The 13,950-nt window shown below is 58.1% G+C and overlaps 1 protein-coding gene across 1 annotated transcript; it reads right to left on the bottom strand.

The window, feature by feature from the left end:
- Nucleotides 1–731: 731 nt before the first annotated feature.
- On the bottom strand, nucleotides 732–7,594 carry CNN2 (calponin 2). The gene is made up of 7 exons (XM_012645410.1): nucleotides 7,465–7,594; nucleotides 4,009–4,130; nucleotides 3,448–3,514; nucleotides 3,221–3,358; nucleotides 2,615–2,731; nucleotides 2,318–2,464; nucleotides 732–1,731 (listed from the first exon to the last, which is right to left on the bottom strand). Exons 1-7 carry the CDS (start codon nucleotides 7,525–7,527, stop codon nucleotides 1,456–1,458), a joined length of 930 nt encoding a protein of 309 aa, XP_012500864.1. The 5' UTR covers nucleotides 7,528–7,594; the 3' UTR covers nucleotides 732–1,455.
- Nucleotides 7,595–13,950: the final 6,356 nt, after the last annotated feature.

The raw sequence follows: 13,950 nt of genomic DNA, 5'->3' as shown, positions 1-13,950 counted from the left end.
GGAGAGAACTCCAGGCTGAGACAGGCACAAGCAAAGGCCTGGAGGTTTGATGGTGGAGCCAGAGCTGATTGGGACGGGGTGTGGGATGAGGCTGGGGACGCCCACTTCCTTTCTAACTGGTGGGAGCCCAGCCTCCTCCCTTAACCCTGGTCCTGGCCCCCGGAATCACTCCTTCAACCCAGACTCACGTTGGGCCTCAGCTTCTCCCTCTCCCAAGGCTGCTGTGTTCCTCCTTGCCCCCACCCCCTTATCCCGCAGGGTCCCAGAAAAGACCAAAGCAAAACAGCCCCTCCCCACCAAGGCTGAGTTCCACTGCAGCTCTCAGACACTTCTTTTCCTGAAAACAGAGGTTTTTATTGCTCTTGGTCCGCAGTCGGTATTTCACATTATCTCATGGTTCCGGGCCCCAGGTGGGGGTCCCCGTGCAGTATTGGCAGGCGGGACACAGGATAGAAAGGGGAGAAGGGAGCTGGGGGCTCTTTAAAACCTACCAAGGGCCGGGAGCAGCGGCTCAGGCCTGTAATCCTAGCAGGCTGGGAGGACCAGGCAGGTGCATCTACTAAAAATAGAAAAATTAGCCGGGCGGGTGCAGTGGCTGGCGCCTGTAGTCCTAGCTGCTCGGGAGGCTGAGGCAGGAGGATGGCTTGAGCCCAGGAGTTGGAGGCTGCAGTGAGCTACTATGATGCCACTGTGCTACACCCAGGGTGACAGTGAGACTCTGGCTCAAAAAAACAAAACAAACAAAAAAACCCTAATTAGTCTCCACAGGGGGTGGGAGCAGGAGTTGGTGGGGGGTCTGGCTTTGCCTTAACCACTCAGAACTCCATTGTCGTGCATGGGCCTCAGTTTCCCCACGGGATCTCTAGGCCAGCTCAGGGTCGTTGGCCTGAGGGTCCTAAGGAAATCCAGTTGCTCAGGATCCCAAAATAATTTAGGCCTGTGGCCTGGCTGCCTCCCAGGGGACCCACTTCCCAGCACGCCTCCACCATCCCCGCCCCATTCCCTTGGGGAAAAAAATATTTTTCTTTCGTTAAAACTTCCTGAAACTTCTGTGGGTACAGAAACCACAAACTGATTGGTAGACAAAAGGGAAGAGAAGGAGTTGAAACCGGAAACCATTTGGGGGCCAGTTCCCCTCCCTGTGCAGGTCTCTCCTGCCCCACACGGCTCAGTTCAGCCCACCTCAGCCTGGCTCAGCTCACTGCCTGCCTGTCCCGCAGCAGGGACCACCCCTACCCCCACCCCACAGGCATCTGGATGGGGCCCCTTCACCCTCAGCCTGGTGGCTCAGTCCTGCAAGGCAGGTGGGATCTGCCGCCTGATCCCACCCAGTTGCCCAGAGACCCTCGGTTGGCAGCACTGAACATGTTAAAAAAGAAAAAAAAGGCAAAAACACAGAAAAACCCAAAAACCCAGATAGGATGATGATGTGGGGAGACAGCATGCACGGGCGCCTCAGTAGCCGGCCTCCTCCTGGTAGTAGGGGGGATACTCCGGGGCCTCCCCAGGGCCTGAGCAGTCGCCAGCACCTGGTGGGGCCCCATCGGCCGCCGGGCCTTGTGGGCAGTACTTGGGATCATATATCTGCCGGCCCAGGCCAAAGACCTGGCCGCTCTGGTTGGCACCCTGTGTGTAACCCATCTGTAGGGACATGGAGGAGTTGTCACACTTGTCGGTCCCTAGCTTGGTGTCATAGATGTGCCGCCGGGTCCCAGGAGCTGTCATGCCCACCTGGAGAGGGAGGAGAGAGTGTGGTCAGGCTGGACAGAACAGGGGACCCTTCCTGAATTCCCACACCATTTCCCTCTGCCTCGCCTTTGCACTCGGTGTGTAACTCCAGAGGTCCCCCCAACCTTTGCTTGGACACCCCTCCTTTCTGATTCTATGCTGAGCGTGAACCTTCATTACCAGGGACCCTCTCCCCTGTTTCAGCCCTGACCACCTGGAACCAGGAATGTCTGGTTCCAGCTCTCTCCCTGCCAGCCAGGAAGCTCCTCCTGGTGGCGGCTGAGGCCTCCTGGGGGTCTGAGGTCTCCAGAACATTCACACTGATACGTTCCACATGGTAGAAAACCTGGGAATCGCAGGATCTAAAAACATCAGAATTGGGTGGACCTTTGGGCAATCCTTGAGGGAAACTGGGGCCCAGGGTGAGGCAGTGACTTCCCCAGGGACACACAGCAAGGTGAAACGAGAGCTGAGGCTGCAGAGACAGAGAGGGAGGAGGGAAACCCAGAGTGGGGTTTTCAGCAGGAGGTGCTCTTGCAGACAGGCTGAGGACAGGCGGGGATGGGCTGGAGGGACAGGGCAAGCCCACCTGGCTGGCACATTTGTTTGTGCCCATCTGCAGGCTGATGGTTGAGTGGTCCATGGGTGGCAGGATATGGTTCTTGGGGTCATAGAGATGCCGCCGCGTGCCGTACGCCGTCATGCCCGACTGGCTGGCACATTTGTTGGTGCCCATCTGCAGGGAGGCGGGCAGGAGAGGTCAGGCCCCGGCCCCCACTGGCCTTCAGCCCCTCCCCCAGACTTGAGGGGGTCTCAGGGCTCCAGGGGGTGGGTAACACGGGAACCCCCTGCCCTCCCCGCTGGGGGCCCCAGTGTCCACTCGCACCTGCAGCCCGATGATGCACTGGCCCGCCTTCATGGTGGCGTCATCGAAGTTCCGCTCCTGCTTCTCCGAGTACTTGACGCCGATGTCCACGCCGCTCTGCAGCCCCTTGGTCTTGGCCTGGCAGGGGGAGAAAGCAGGAGGATCAGAGATGGGCAGCCGGGGACCCCAAGTCCAGGCCAGGGGACTCTGTGCACCCATGACAGAGCTCCCGGCCACCCCCACCTTAGGCAACAGCAGATGCAACCTTCTGAGGCTCAGAACAAGTATTCTGGGGGTGTCCTCCCCTGTCCCCCTCTCCTCTTCCACCACCTCCTTCTATCCAGCCCCCTGGCCACCCTGGTCCTTCTCTCACCTGGACACCGGCCCCCAGCGCCCCCCTGGCCTGCACTCCCAACATGGCAGCCACAGGGGGGGTTTCTGAAAACCCCATTTGGAACACAATTCCCCAACATAAAAACCTCCTCCCTGTTCCTGTGACACTCCAACCCAGTCCCTTTTCCTTCTGTCTGATTCACTGTTCCAACCCACGAAGAACGTGGACACATCTGCAGCCATCTTGCCTGCTGTGTGACTCTGGGCAGGTTGCTGCCCGTCTCTGGGCCTCACCTTCCCCGCCAGGGCCAGAAGAGACACCTGCACCTGCGTCATGTTCCCACTCTCAAACAGGTCATTGGCCTCGAACAGGTCCACAGGGTTCATGCCGTAGCTGACCATGGCCTTGATGAAGTTGGAGAGGTTTTCTAGCTGGGAGGGGGCAGGAGAGGGACGGTGAGTGGACCTCAGTCTACCCATCTGCCAGGTGGGGTCCTAACTCTACCCCACCAGTCCCTCACCTGGTGCCAATTCTGCATGGAGCGGTTGATCTTGGGGACTGAGCCTGGCTGCAGTTTGTTCATGAGTCTGTGGGGGAGGGAACAGGAACCTCCGTTAGCACAGAGGAACCCCAAAGACCAGGGTCCTAATCTCAGCCACGCTCACGCCTTCCTGCAAACCTCTCCCTGAGCCTCAGCCTTCCCTCTTCTAAAGCAATTTTCACCCATCAAACAAGCAAAGCTGCCAAACTCCGACAACAGCCGGTGTTGGGAGTATAACCCGGAACCACTGATTTTGGGGAGCGAACCTGGGAGTTTCCATTAAAATGTTTAATGGGCAAAACCGCGGAATGTTTGAAGGATAGTTGAATAGGACGCAACAAGGAAAGGCCTCTGGAAACTTTATTCTCCCACAAAAGGGAGGGCGTAAGGTAAAGATGCTCCCTGTTAGAGATCCTTGACAAAGCAGTAAGACAAGAAAAAGAAAGATCCAAGACTCTGCAAGTGAAAAGTGGTGCTTCCAACAGTGTGTAGAGCGCAACCAGTCGGGGTGATAAAGCACGTGTCTGTATGTGTACTCACGTGCATAAGATAATCCCATCCTTCAGACCCTTCTGGAAGTCAGGGCCGATAGAGAGGCCAGTGAGACCCTCAATCCAGCTGCGGAGTTCGGCCTCCTTCTGAGGGTCATATTTGGACAGGAGCTGGTGAGGCAAAGGGCACAGGGCTGAGCTAGGGTGAGGGGACACCCAGAGAAAGCCCCCGAGGCTCCTAATGGGGTGGGGCCAATGACTCCAAGGCAAGAAGTCACAGAGGAGCCTGGAGGTCCCCACCCCATCCAAGCCCACCCTCCCCTTTCCCACCAGCAGGGACATCCCATCCTGTCCACAGCTCCTGGTGACCATGAATCCATGTCCTGTCTCTGTGGATCTGGACATTTCATACAAATGGAGTCTCACACTTTGTGTCCTTCTGTGTCTGGCATCTCTCACTGAGCACGATGTCCTCAAGGGCCACCCACATTGTAGCCTGTGTCAGAGCCTCATCTCTTTTCATGGCTGAGTAGTATTCCACCGTATACATTGCATGAATGGACCATGTTGTGTTTATCCACCAATCCTTGATGGACACTTAGGTTGTTTCCACCTTCTAACTGTTGTGAATATTGCTGTGGGTGAACATGGGTGTGCAAGTTTTGTTGGAACACCTGCTTTCAATTCTCCTGGGTGTGTACCTAGCAGAGGAATTGCTGGGCCATGTGGAAATTCTGTGTCTAACTTACTGAGGAATTGCCAAACCTTTCTGTGTCTCAAACCTGCCAGGCTAGTTCCTGCCTCAGGGCCTTTGCACATACTGCACTGTCACTGTGGCCTCAGATGTTTGCCTGGCTCTGTCCCTCCCTTTAGTCCAGCCACAGATCGAAGGTCACCTCCTTGGGGAGGACTTCCCTGACCACCCTGGCTATGATGGGCCTCCTCATATCCCTGTCTCTCTGACCTGACTTTTTCTTCTAGCCTTCCGCCTCTGTTACATGATGTATCTCCCTGCTTAAGGTCCAAGTCCCCTACATCCTGCTCGGTGCCGTCTCTGTGGTCACCGGGTAGCTGTATGAAAATGCTCAAGGTCCTCCGTGAGATCAGTGCCCACCACTGCCCAGGAGCACACACCTGCCTGTTCCCCACTGTAGCGTCTCAGAGCATCGAAGGCCAGGAAAGTGGGAATGGCTGGGCCCAGGGAGACCCAGGAGAGATGCGGGGAGATGGAGTCAGCCTGGGTCAGCTCCTGGATCCCCCCTTGCTCCCCATCCACCACCAGACTGCAGCTCTGGGCGTTTCTGCTGAAGAGCCCCCTGCCCGCCTCTGTGCCATGAGAAAGGGTGCCTTTCCCCAGGGGGGCAGCAGGGGGAGCAGACCCGACCCTGCCCCCAGCTCTGCGCCCACCTCCCTGCATGTCTGCCACCCTCAGTTTCCCCATCTCCCGTGGGTTAGGGTCTCCGGAGCTGCGCCCTCACTTCCTGGCTCCCGCCTGGGAACCCCGCAGCATAGAGGAGACAAAGGCGCCTGCTCTCCTGTCCCTAGTTCCCACGGCCTCTGGGGGGAGGGGCAGCCCTGCCCAGACGGTGGCTTTGTCCATCCTGAGGAATGAGAAAGGCATGCCGAGAGCCCTGCCGTGCCCAGCTGGGCCCTGTCCCTACCGGCTCCTGGGGCGGAGAGGCCAGCAGCCCCGGCAGCTTCCCCCCCACAATGCTGCGCAGCCGGCCCTCAGCACATTCCTGCACACCACAAACCGCCAGGAATGCGCGGCTGCCTCCCCTGCTAAATCGGGACCAGCTGCTCCCAGCGGGTCCTGACCCCCAGCGGGGATCACAGGGCCTTGGAATCTCAGAAAGGCACGCTGGACATGAGCCCGCCCCAGTGCCGTCCAGCCAGGGGTAAACTGAGGCATGGAGGGGAGGAGGAGGGAGGTCTCCGGGTCTCCCTTGTCTTAGGCAGTTGGTAACACAGGTGAGGGCGTGGGTAGAAGCCACAGGAAGCCGGTTTCCGATTGGGGTGTGACCCTTTAGCGGCCCTGGCAAGCTGGCCAGACGGGAGAACTGAGGCCCGGCCACAGGGAGCCCGCCGGGCTGTCCCTCGGGCCTCTCACCTCAGCCCCGCCAGGGCAGGTGGCAGCCTGCCTGCCCACCCACCCATCTCGTCTCCGGAAGCTGCCCCACCCTCGTGGAGCCCTGCCCTCTCCCACTTCCGCTGCTCCAGGTGTGGGGGTGCCCAGACTGCCCAGGGGAGCCAGGGGCCACAGGCACTGGATCCCACTGGTCCAGGTTCTAGTCTCGGCTCTGCCACTTGCAGGCTGTGCAGTTCTGGGCAGCTGCAACACCATCTCTGAGCCACACACGCATAGCAGGACCCCTAAAGTGCCTCTGTGCAGTTATAGGTGGGGCCAACATCCAGAGTGGGGCAGCACATTTAGCGGGGAGTCCAGAGCCTCTGGGCTCACTGGGGGACCCTGGCTTCCCCAAGCCGCGGGTTCCCCTTTTTCCACAGGGCTTGTCAGATGGGCTGGCTCCCAGGAACTCACAGGGGCGAGGCAGAAATTCTCCCCCACCCCATCTGTGGGCCCACCAGGGGCAGGTGCCTAGCAGGGGCTGGCAGGGCTGGTGCCCGTGCCCTTGGTGTGCCCGGGCAGGCATCCGGGCAGGAGCCGGTGGTGAGGCCACATTCCCAGGTGCCTGGTGGGTGTGGGGGGGGGATGGGCAGGATGACACCCTCTCCAGCTGGAAGGGCCCTAGCGTGTCAGGCCATGGACCTCCTCTCCCCAGGATGCCCCGGCCTCTGCTGTGTGACCCTTCAGAAGTGTCTGCCCCTCTCTGAGCCAGAATCATAAGTGGTTTCTTAAAGTGTCTCCTCCTGGTCCCATTTCATGCTTCCAGGTTACAAAACCCATTTTTAGGGCCACCTTCAGGGAACCCCCTTGGTGTCCCTTTAAATTTATCAGCTAGGGAGGAGGAGAATGCAGAAGGGAATTAGCTGCCTAAGTGGAGCCCCCCTCAGGTGTAAGAGAGGCGGGGAAATTCCCGTGGGGGGGCCCACACCCTTCTCAAAAAACCACCGGGGGCCCCCCTTCCCCTCCTGAATCTTAAGTGGCCAAAAAAGAAGTGTGGCCAGGAGACGAGCAGGGGCTGCGGGGTCCCCCAGGCCCCCCAAGGCATTCTTCGGCCTTGAAGCCTTCAAGGGGCCCCGGCCTGGGCGGGGGGAGTCTGGGGGCAGGGCTGGGGAAGGTTAGGCACAGCTGCCCCTAGATGCTGGGGAGATGGGTGGGTCACTCCCCTCAGATGTCAGTGCTCACTGCTCCCTAGACTTGGGGAGCCCCAGGGAGCGCCCCCCAGACCACCCAGAAGCCAGGGAGAGGTCACCCTTGTCCCAGGTGTGAACGCACTGCGCGCTCGTCGTGGGGGAGCCCAGCGGGGCGCCCACCCTTGTCGCCTGCACCGAACGCGCGACGGCCGCGACCGCGGGGCCCCGGGGCGCGCCCCCCACTCACCCGGTTCTTGACCTCGGCCGAAAGCCCGTACGAGGGCCCCTTGTTGAACTGCGTGGAGCTCATGGCTGGCGGGAGCGGCGGGGCGCGCGGGCCGGGACGGGGCGGACGCGGGCGGGGACCGCGGGCCTGGCTGGGGAGCCCCGCCCCCCGCCGCCGATTGGCCCGGAGCGCTAATGTCCTTATAAGGCCTGGAAGCGCCGAATTCCTGCGGTCGCACACTTCCTGATCCCCCTCGGTCGCCCCCGGACCCCCATCCCCAGCGGCTGGGAGGGGCTCCTGGAACTCTCTGAAACAACGGGAAACTGAGGCAGGGAGCGGCAGGGGCTCCGGACTGCCGAGACACAGCATCCCTGCCCTCTCCCTGCTGGGAGCTGCCAGGCGGCTCTGTCACACTTTCTGGGTCTCCGTGTATCCTTCGGCACGATGGTGGGAGAGGGGGAATTGAGGGGTGGGCCCTGGAGTCCCTTTGGGGCACGAATGAGAGCCCCTGTCTGCCTCTTACAGGTGCGTCCCAGTCTAGCCCCCTCCCAGGAACTCTGATAGCTGGGGATGGACAAGGGAACCAGGGCAGGCTCCTCAGAGGAGAGGGGTCGTTGGAGCTGGGGCTTTAATGGGTGGGTAGGAGTTCACCAGTCCAAAAGCGAATGGTGTTCCTGGTAGAACAAAAGGTACAAAGATCTGGAGGACTGACTGTCAGAGGTTGAAAGCTTGTAGAGATCAGAGCAGTTGGAGAATGGGGCAGTGTATGAGAAAGGGCTTTGAACTGGGGGCTGAGGGCCACTGGGGAATCGGGGAGGTGGGGAAGGGGTGAAACAGCAGAGAAGTGAGGTCAGGAGATGCCCCAGGGGCAGGGCTGAGGCTGCCAAGCACAGCAGGCTGGGCACACAGTTGGCATTCCATAGGCGGTATCTGCCACTGGAGCTGGGGCTTTGATGGGTGGGTAGGAGTTCACCAGTCCGAAAGGGAATGGTGAACTCCTTACAGATAAATCAATAAATTAATAAGTGAATAGCCAGATAAGTGGATTCATTTATCCAGTAATTCACTCACTTATTTGTTCATGCATGCACATGTTTAATCATCAAAAGCTGCCTGCCATGTCTTCTGGGACAGTCTGGTGCTAGGAGATGCCCACACCTGGGAAGACAGAGCCAGGCACCCCCTCCCCTTCCCCACGTAAATAGGTGCAGGGCAGAAGGAGGCGCTTGGGGCTAGAGGAACTAGGGGGTCCAAGAAAGCTGCATGTAAAAGCGGATGGGGGCGAAGGGGTTTTGAAGCGTGAGTCGGAGTTTGACACATTGGACAAGTGGCTGGCTGGGCTCTGCGAGGGCTCACGGATGACTCACCCCTGTCCCTTCCCTGGGGCACATTCCTCCCCGATGCCCTGCTCCCCGGATGTCTGTTTCTTTGCCTGACATTGTCCCCTTCCATCTGCCTGAAGGCTCCTTTCTTCAGGGTTCAAGTCCTCCCGGCGGTTTTGGGTAAACCCTTTCCCCTCCGGCTCGGTTTCATCATCTCTGGAATGGGGACCAGTGAACAGTGACAATGAGACAGTCCGGCCCTGAGCGTGGGAACAGTGTGGTTTAGGGGTGTCCGGGCGGAGAGCTGCGGGGTCGGCGGGGTGTGGGTGGTTTGGGTGGATCCTCTGCGGGTCCCGCAGGTGCGCAGGCACCGGGGGCGCTGGAGGCCGGTGGCGGCAGGAATGTGGCTGGTCCAGTCCCCCGGGCGCCCCTCCAGCCTGTGGGGATTGGTGGATGTGGGCGCCATGTTCCTGGGTCGCCTCACCATGCTGTGGCCCAGGGGGGCCCCCAGCAACCCTCGGGGGACACTGTCCTGAGCTGGGGGGTCTCTGGGACAGGGAGGTTGCATGTGAGGCCGTCTCCTGGGCACTGGGTCCCCCCACAGTGTCTTACGGGGTCTGAGGGGGAGCTGGCTGGGGGCCTCCAAGGGTCAGACAGGAGCTGAACCACAGACACAGCAGACCAGGACCCCGGGGACCTCCAAACTCTAGAAGAACCCGCCCGCCACCGGGCACGCAGCCCAGGGGTCTGAAGTGTGGCTGGTGCCACCAGAGAAGCAACTACTCCATTGTCTTTAATTCCAATGAATTTCAATGACAAATTTAAAACTGACAGCGGATTCAGTTTTTGGAAAACTTTCATGTATATTTAGAACAGTTTGGTTATGTGTGGATGTTCCTTTTCAGTGTGACCTTTGAGAAGTCTAAACGCTGTACGGGTGAGTGTTTCGGAGGGGACGTTAGCACCAAGGTTGAGATGCTCTGGGAGCGGGAGACACACACCTGATTCCAGAGACTCGGTACCCAAAAATTTGTAAAATAGTTCATTCATAATTTTCCATATTAATTACGTGTTGAAATGGAAATTGCTTGACTATATTGAGTTCCATAAAATACAGTATTAAAGTGAATGTCACTTTGTTTTCTTTTAGTTCTTTTAATGTGGCTGCCAGGAAAACTTAAAAAATTATATAGGTAGCTTGCCTTCTGTTCCTGTTGGATAGCTGTGTTCTTTTCTTTTTTCTTTCTTTCTATTTCAATATCGTTTCTCTAGGACCTATTCCCCCACAGGCCGGGCACAGCTGTGCTCTCGACCCATGGCCAAATCCAGCCACTGCCTATTTTTGTAAGGCCTGGGAGCTAAGAATGGGTTTCACGTTTTTTAAGTGGTTAAAATGAAAAAAATAAAAAAAGGAAAAATATTCCATGACATGTGGAAATTACATAACATTCCACCGGCAGTCACATAGACAAAGGTTTATTCACGATGCCCGTTCATTTACGTGTCATTTACGCTTTTTCCCTACAGTGCCACAGTCGAGTCATCGTCAACGAAGCTGAAAATATAGACTGGCTTTTTACAGAAAAAGTTTACTGACCCCAGCTCTCAATGCTCAGTATCCCAGAGCCCAAGAGATCAAGACTCAGACATCCCAGAATTGGAAATCCTGGGGAACCTTAGAATAATATAATTCTGGAAACCCAAGAACCTCAAATTTATGGACTGACCTCAACACTCCCAACACCCCACTTTAGAACTTGGGTTTGAATCTCAGCTCCCAAAATGGCTGTGTGACCTTACGCAATTCCTCCACCTCTCTGTGCCTAAGTCATTGTCTGTAACACGGGGCTGATAAGCTGCCACTCCCGGGGCTCTTGTCCACATGAAATGGATTAATATCTGTGAAGTGCTCGGAGGGCGCCAGCGTAGAGCTAAGGGCTTGTTGAGTCAATAGATGTCAAAATCTTCGGAATTTGGCATCAGCTGCGGGAATCTGGCAAGGCCCTGAGGACTCCTCGCCTTTCTCTCCAAAGGGAGGTCTGGGCCTCTGCAGCTGCCCTTCCCCGGACACTCACCGGTTTGTCCAGGACGGACCCCTGGGGAGACTTAGGCAGCTGTGGCAGGATGCAGGGTTTGGAGGGGGCCGAGTGCAGATGCTGTGGGGCGTTACTGCACCGGGCAGGGCCTTGGGTGCTGGGCTGGGAGGCCCAGCTGGGGAGTCTTGGTGGCAGAGCATAGGGAGTTGCAGGTGTGGCAAAGGCCCTGGGGCAGGTGGCCCCTTCACTGCAACCACCTCCTGCTCCATCCCATCCTTGTAGTGTCTGGGTTCTGAGTGGGTCCCCAGGGTCAGGGCAGCACCTAGGCTGGGTCCCCTGGCGGGGGCTTTGGGCACCCCCTCGCAGGCTTCAGACGCTCTCTTTGTTTTCCACCGTTCTGCTCACCTCAACCCGGCTTGCTCCTGATGCGTCCCCTGGAGGACACCTGTGGGGGGAACACGCACAACATGTGGACAACAAAACAGGAATAGCAATAAAAAATCAAAAATGGCCAGGTGCAGTGGCTCACACCTGTAATCCCAGTGCTTTGGGAGGCCGAGGCTGGAGCAAAACTCAGACCACCTTGAGCAAGAGGGAGACCCTGTCTCTAATAAAAATAGAAAAAATTAGCCAGGCACGGTGGCACACACCTGTAGTCCCAGCTACTTGGGAGTCTGAGGCAGAAGGATCACTTGAGCCCAGGAGTTGGAGGCTGCAGTGAGCTGTGATGACGCCCCTGCACTCCAGCCTGGGTGACAGAGCCAGACCCTGTCTCAAAAAAAAAAGATAGTGACAATAAAATCTCCACTCGAGGTAGCGTTGAACTCCAGAGCTGGTGCAGGAACCTCCTGTGTTCCCAGTCTGCCCAGGGCTCCCCATTAATCCCTCAACAAAGATGTCCCCCAGGCCCTGTGTGACCTGCGCTCACCCCCAGCTCTGGCATTATCTCAGCCCATGTTCTCCCTGGCACCCTCTGCTCCGGGCACACAGACCTTCTCCTCACTGTTCCTCAAACGGTTAGACCCAGGCGGCGACAGGGCCTTTCCCCTGGCTGTCTGTCTGCCTGGAAAACCCTCCCACCTGGCTTGTACACTGTCCTCCTTCCCACCCCTGCTGGAGGGTCACCTTCTTGGGGAGGCTCCTGGAGCCCCCGTGTAATTCTCAACCTGCCCGTCGCGGGCTCCTCATCCCAGACAAGACGACACCGCAGCATCCTTCCATGTCCAGCCCACCTGCCAGCGTCCCCGACTGTGTCCAAAAGCTCAGGCGTTGTGTTCTGCCATTCTCCCTCCATCGCTCTTCCCTTTTGGTTTAGACTTGGAACTGTCCCTGCCAGTCCCAGGAGGGGCACTTTCTGAGCAGGCCAGGCAGTTGTCCTGCAGCTGGCCACATATTTTGGGGTTGTGATTGAACTTGCTCCTGTGGGCCCCATGTCTCCATTCCGTGGGAGGGAGCTGCAGGGCTGAGCTGCCTGAAATAGCAGCCGCTGGCCACATGTGGCTATTTCAACATAAATTAATTTTAAAAAGAGTTAAGTTTAAAATTCTGTTCCTTAGTGGCACTGGCCACATTTCGTGTGCCCAGGGTCCTCCTGTGGCTAACATTGGACCTCGCTGGACAGAGACTTGGTTGGCCTTCCCAGGAAGAGCCAGGGGCTCCCCTCTGCCTCCGGGCAGAGGCCCCCAAAGCCCCCCTACCGCGAGGCCAGGTTTGCCCTCTGCTCAGGGTGACATGGCCTGGCCCCTAATTTTTTTCTCTGCGCAACAGCTGACCTGAAGGGTGGGTAGGGGGGCCGGTGGTGGGTGATTTCCATAATAATTTCCAGAGTGTGCAGTTATTAAGTGCTGTAAGCCAGGCTCTGCGAAGGGGGGACACTCTCTGTGCGGCAGGAAGACAGTGACTCAGGTGGATTATGAAAGCTGGTAGTCAGGTCTGGGAGGCCCTCCCAACTTCCAGGTTACAGCTGAAATGTCACTGCCCTCCCTGACCCCCCAGTCCAATTCAGAATAGACACCCCCACCGGGTCGCCTCTTTCTGGGAGGCCCAGTCTGCGGTCCCTCAACACCTGCAGCGGAGGACATCCCCTCGGCCGGCGGCCTGTCTCCCTGAGGACCCGGAGCTCCGTGAAGGCCAGGACCTGCCTGCAGTGACCCCCCTGTGTCACCAACGCCCACACAGAGCCCTAGGGCTGTGAGCTCATTGCTCCCAACACTGTAAGTGTCCACCCCGGGGCAGCTGCTCCAGCGTCCTCGCCCCACGCAGAGCCTGTCTCCTCCTCCGCCTGCCCCCAGGGCTTCCCACTATCGTCAGTCCCTGCCTCGCTTTGGAGTGTGGGGCAGAAGGACCTGGCATACAGCAGGCGCTCAGTGAACAAGGTGTTTTCAAGAATGCCTAAGGGAGAGGCGACCTGCGATGCACAGGTGCCCACCCAGGCCGGGACACTGCCAAGGCTGCTTGTGCAGGGTCTAGGAAAGGCGGCAGGGCGGGGTGGGGGTCGGCCCTAGGGACGCCTCCCGAGGGTTAGGGTTAGGGCACTACTCCGGGGCCAGGTGCACACCATTTGTGGCCGGGCATTGGCTTGCGGAGTCCTGTCCACCTCGCCGCCCCAGGGCGGGCCAAGGACGCGCAGGTGGCACGTGGCAGACAAGCCTGGGTCAGCCCCGAAGAGTAGGGGTCTGGGGAGCCAGGGTCGCGACTTCGCGGGCTTAGTCACGGGAGAAAAACGAAGAAAACTGCTGGAAAATCCATAGTTCCCCCAAACCGTACTTTCCTCTAGTGTATGCAGCAAACACTCAGTAAACGTCCCTGCCCTGCACAGTAGCGCTGAGGTTACAGCAGCAGGAAGCGGGGTGTGCCGGAAGTACGTCAAATCACAGACCTTCTCGCGGTACCGGGAAAGGGGAGATGGGCAATGAGGGTGTATGACGTCAAGGGCTCTGTGAGGTCACGGCGGCGAAAAGAGAATACACAGGGCACCCAAAAATATGGAACGCTTCACGAATTTGCGTGTCATCCTTGCGCAGGGGCCATGCTAATCTTCTCTGTATCGTTCCAATTTTAGTATATGTGCTGCCGAAGCGAGCACAATCACTGTTTTCCTCATACGGGTATTTAAAGCCCTCTACTGCAATTACTTTTTGGTTAGATCA

Source organism: Propithecus coquereli, unplaced genomic scaffold (assembly GCF_000956105.1).
Source record: "Propithecus coquereli isolate 6110/MARCELLA unplaced genomic scaffold, Pcoq_1.0 Scaffold232, whole genome shotgun sequence".
NCBI classification, from domain to species: domain Eukaryota; kingdom Metazoa; phylum Chordata; class Mammalia; order Primates; family Indriidae; genus Propithecus; species Propithecus coquereli.
Note: the sequence above shows the minus strand (reverse complement) of the source record. Positions and strands in the feature narration are given on the sequence as shown.

Coding starts and splice junctions, on each gene's coding strand:
- CNN2 (XM_012645410.1), bottom strand. CDS start 7,527: ATGAGCTCCACGCAGTTCAACAAGGGGCCCTCGTACGGGCTTTCGGCC. Junction 2,732..3,220: donor TTCTGGCCCTGGCGGGGAAG/GTGAGGCCCAGA, acceptor TCCCCCTGCCAG/GCCAAGACCAAGGGGCTGCA. Junction 1,732..2,317: donor CAAACAAATGTGCCAGCCAG/GTGGGCTTGCCC, acceptor CTCCCTCTCCAG/GTGGGCATGACAGCTCCTGG.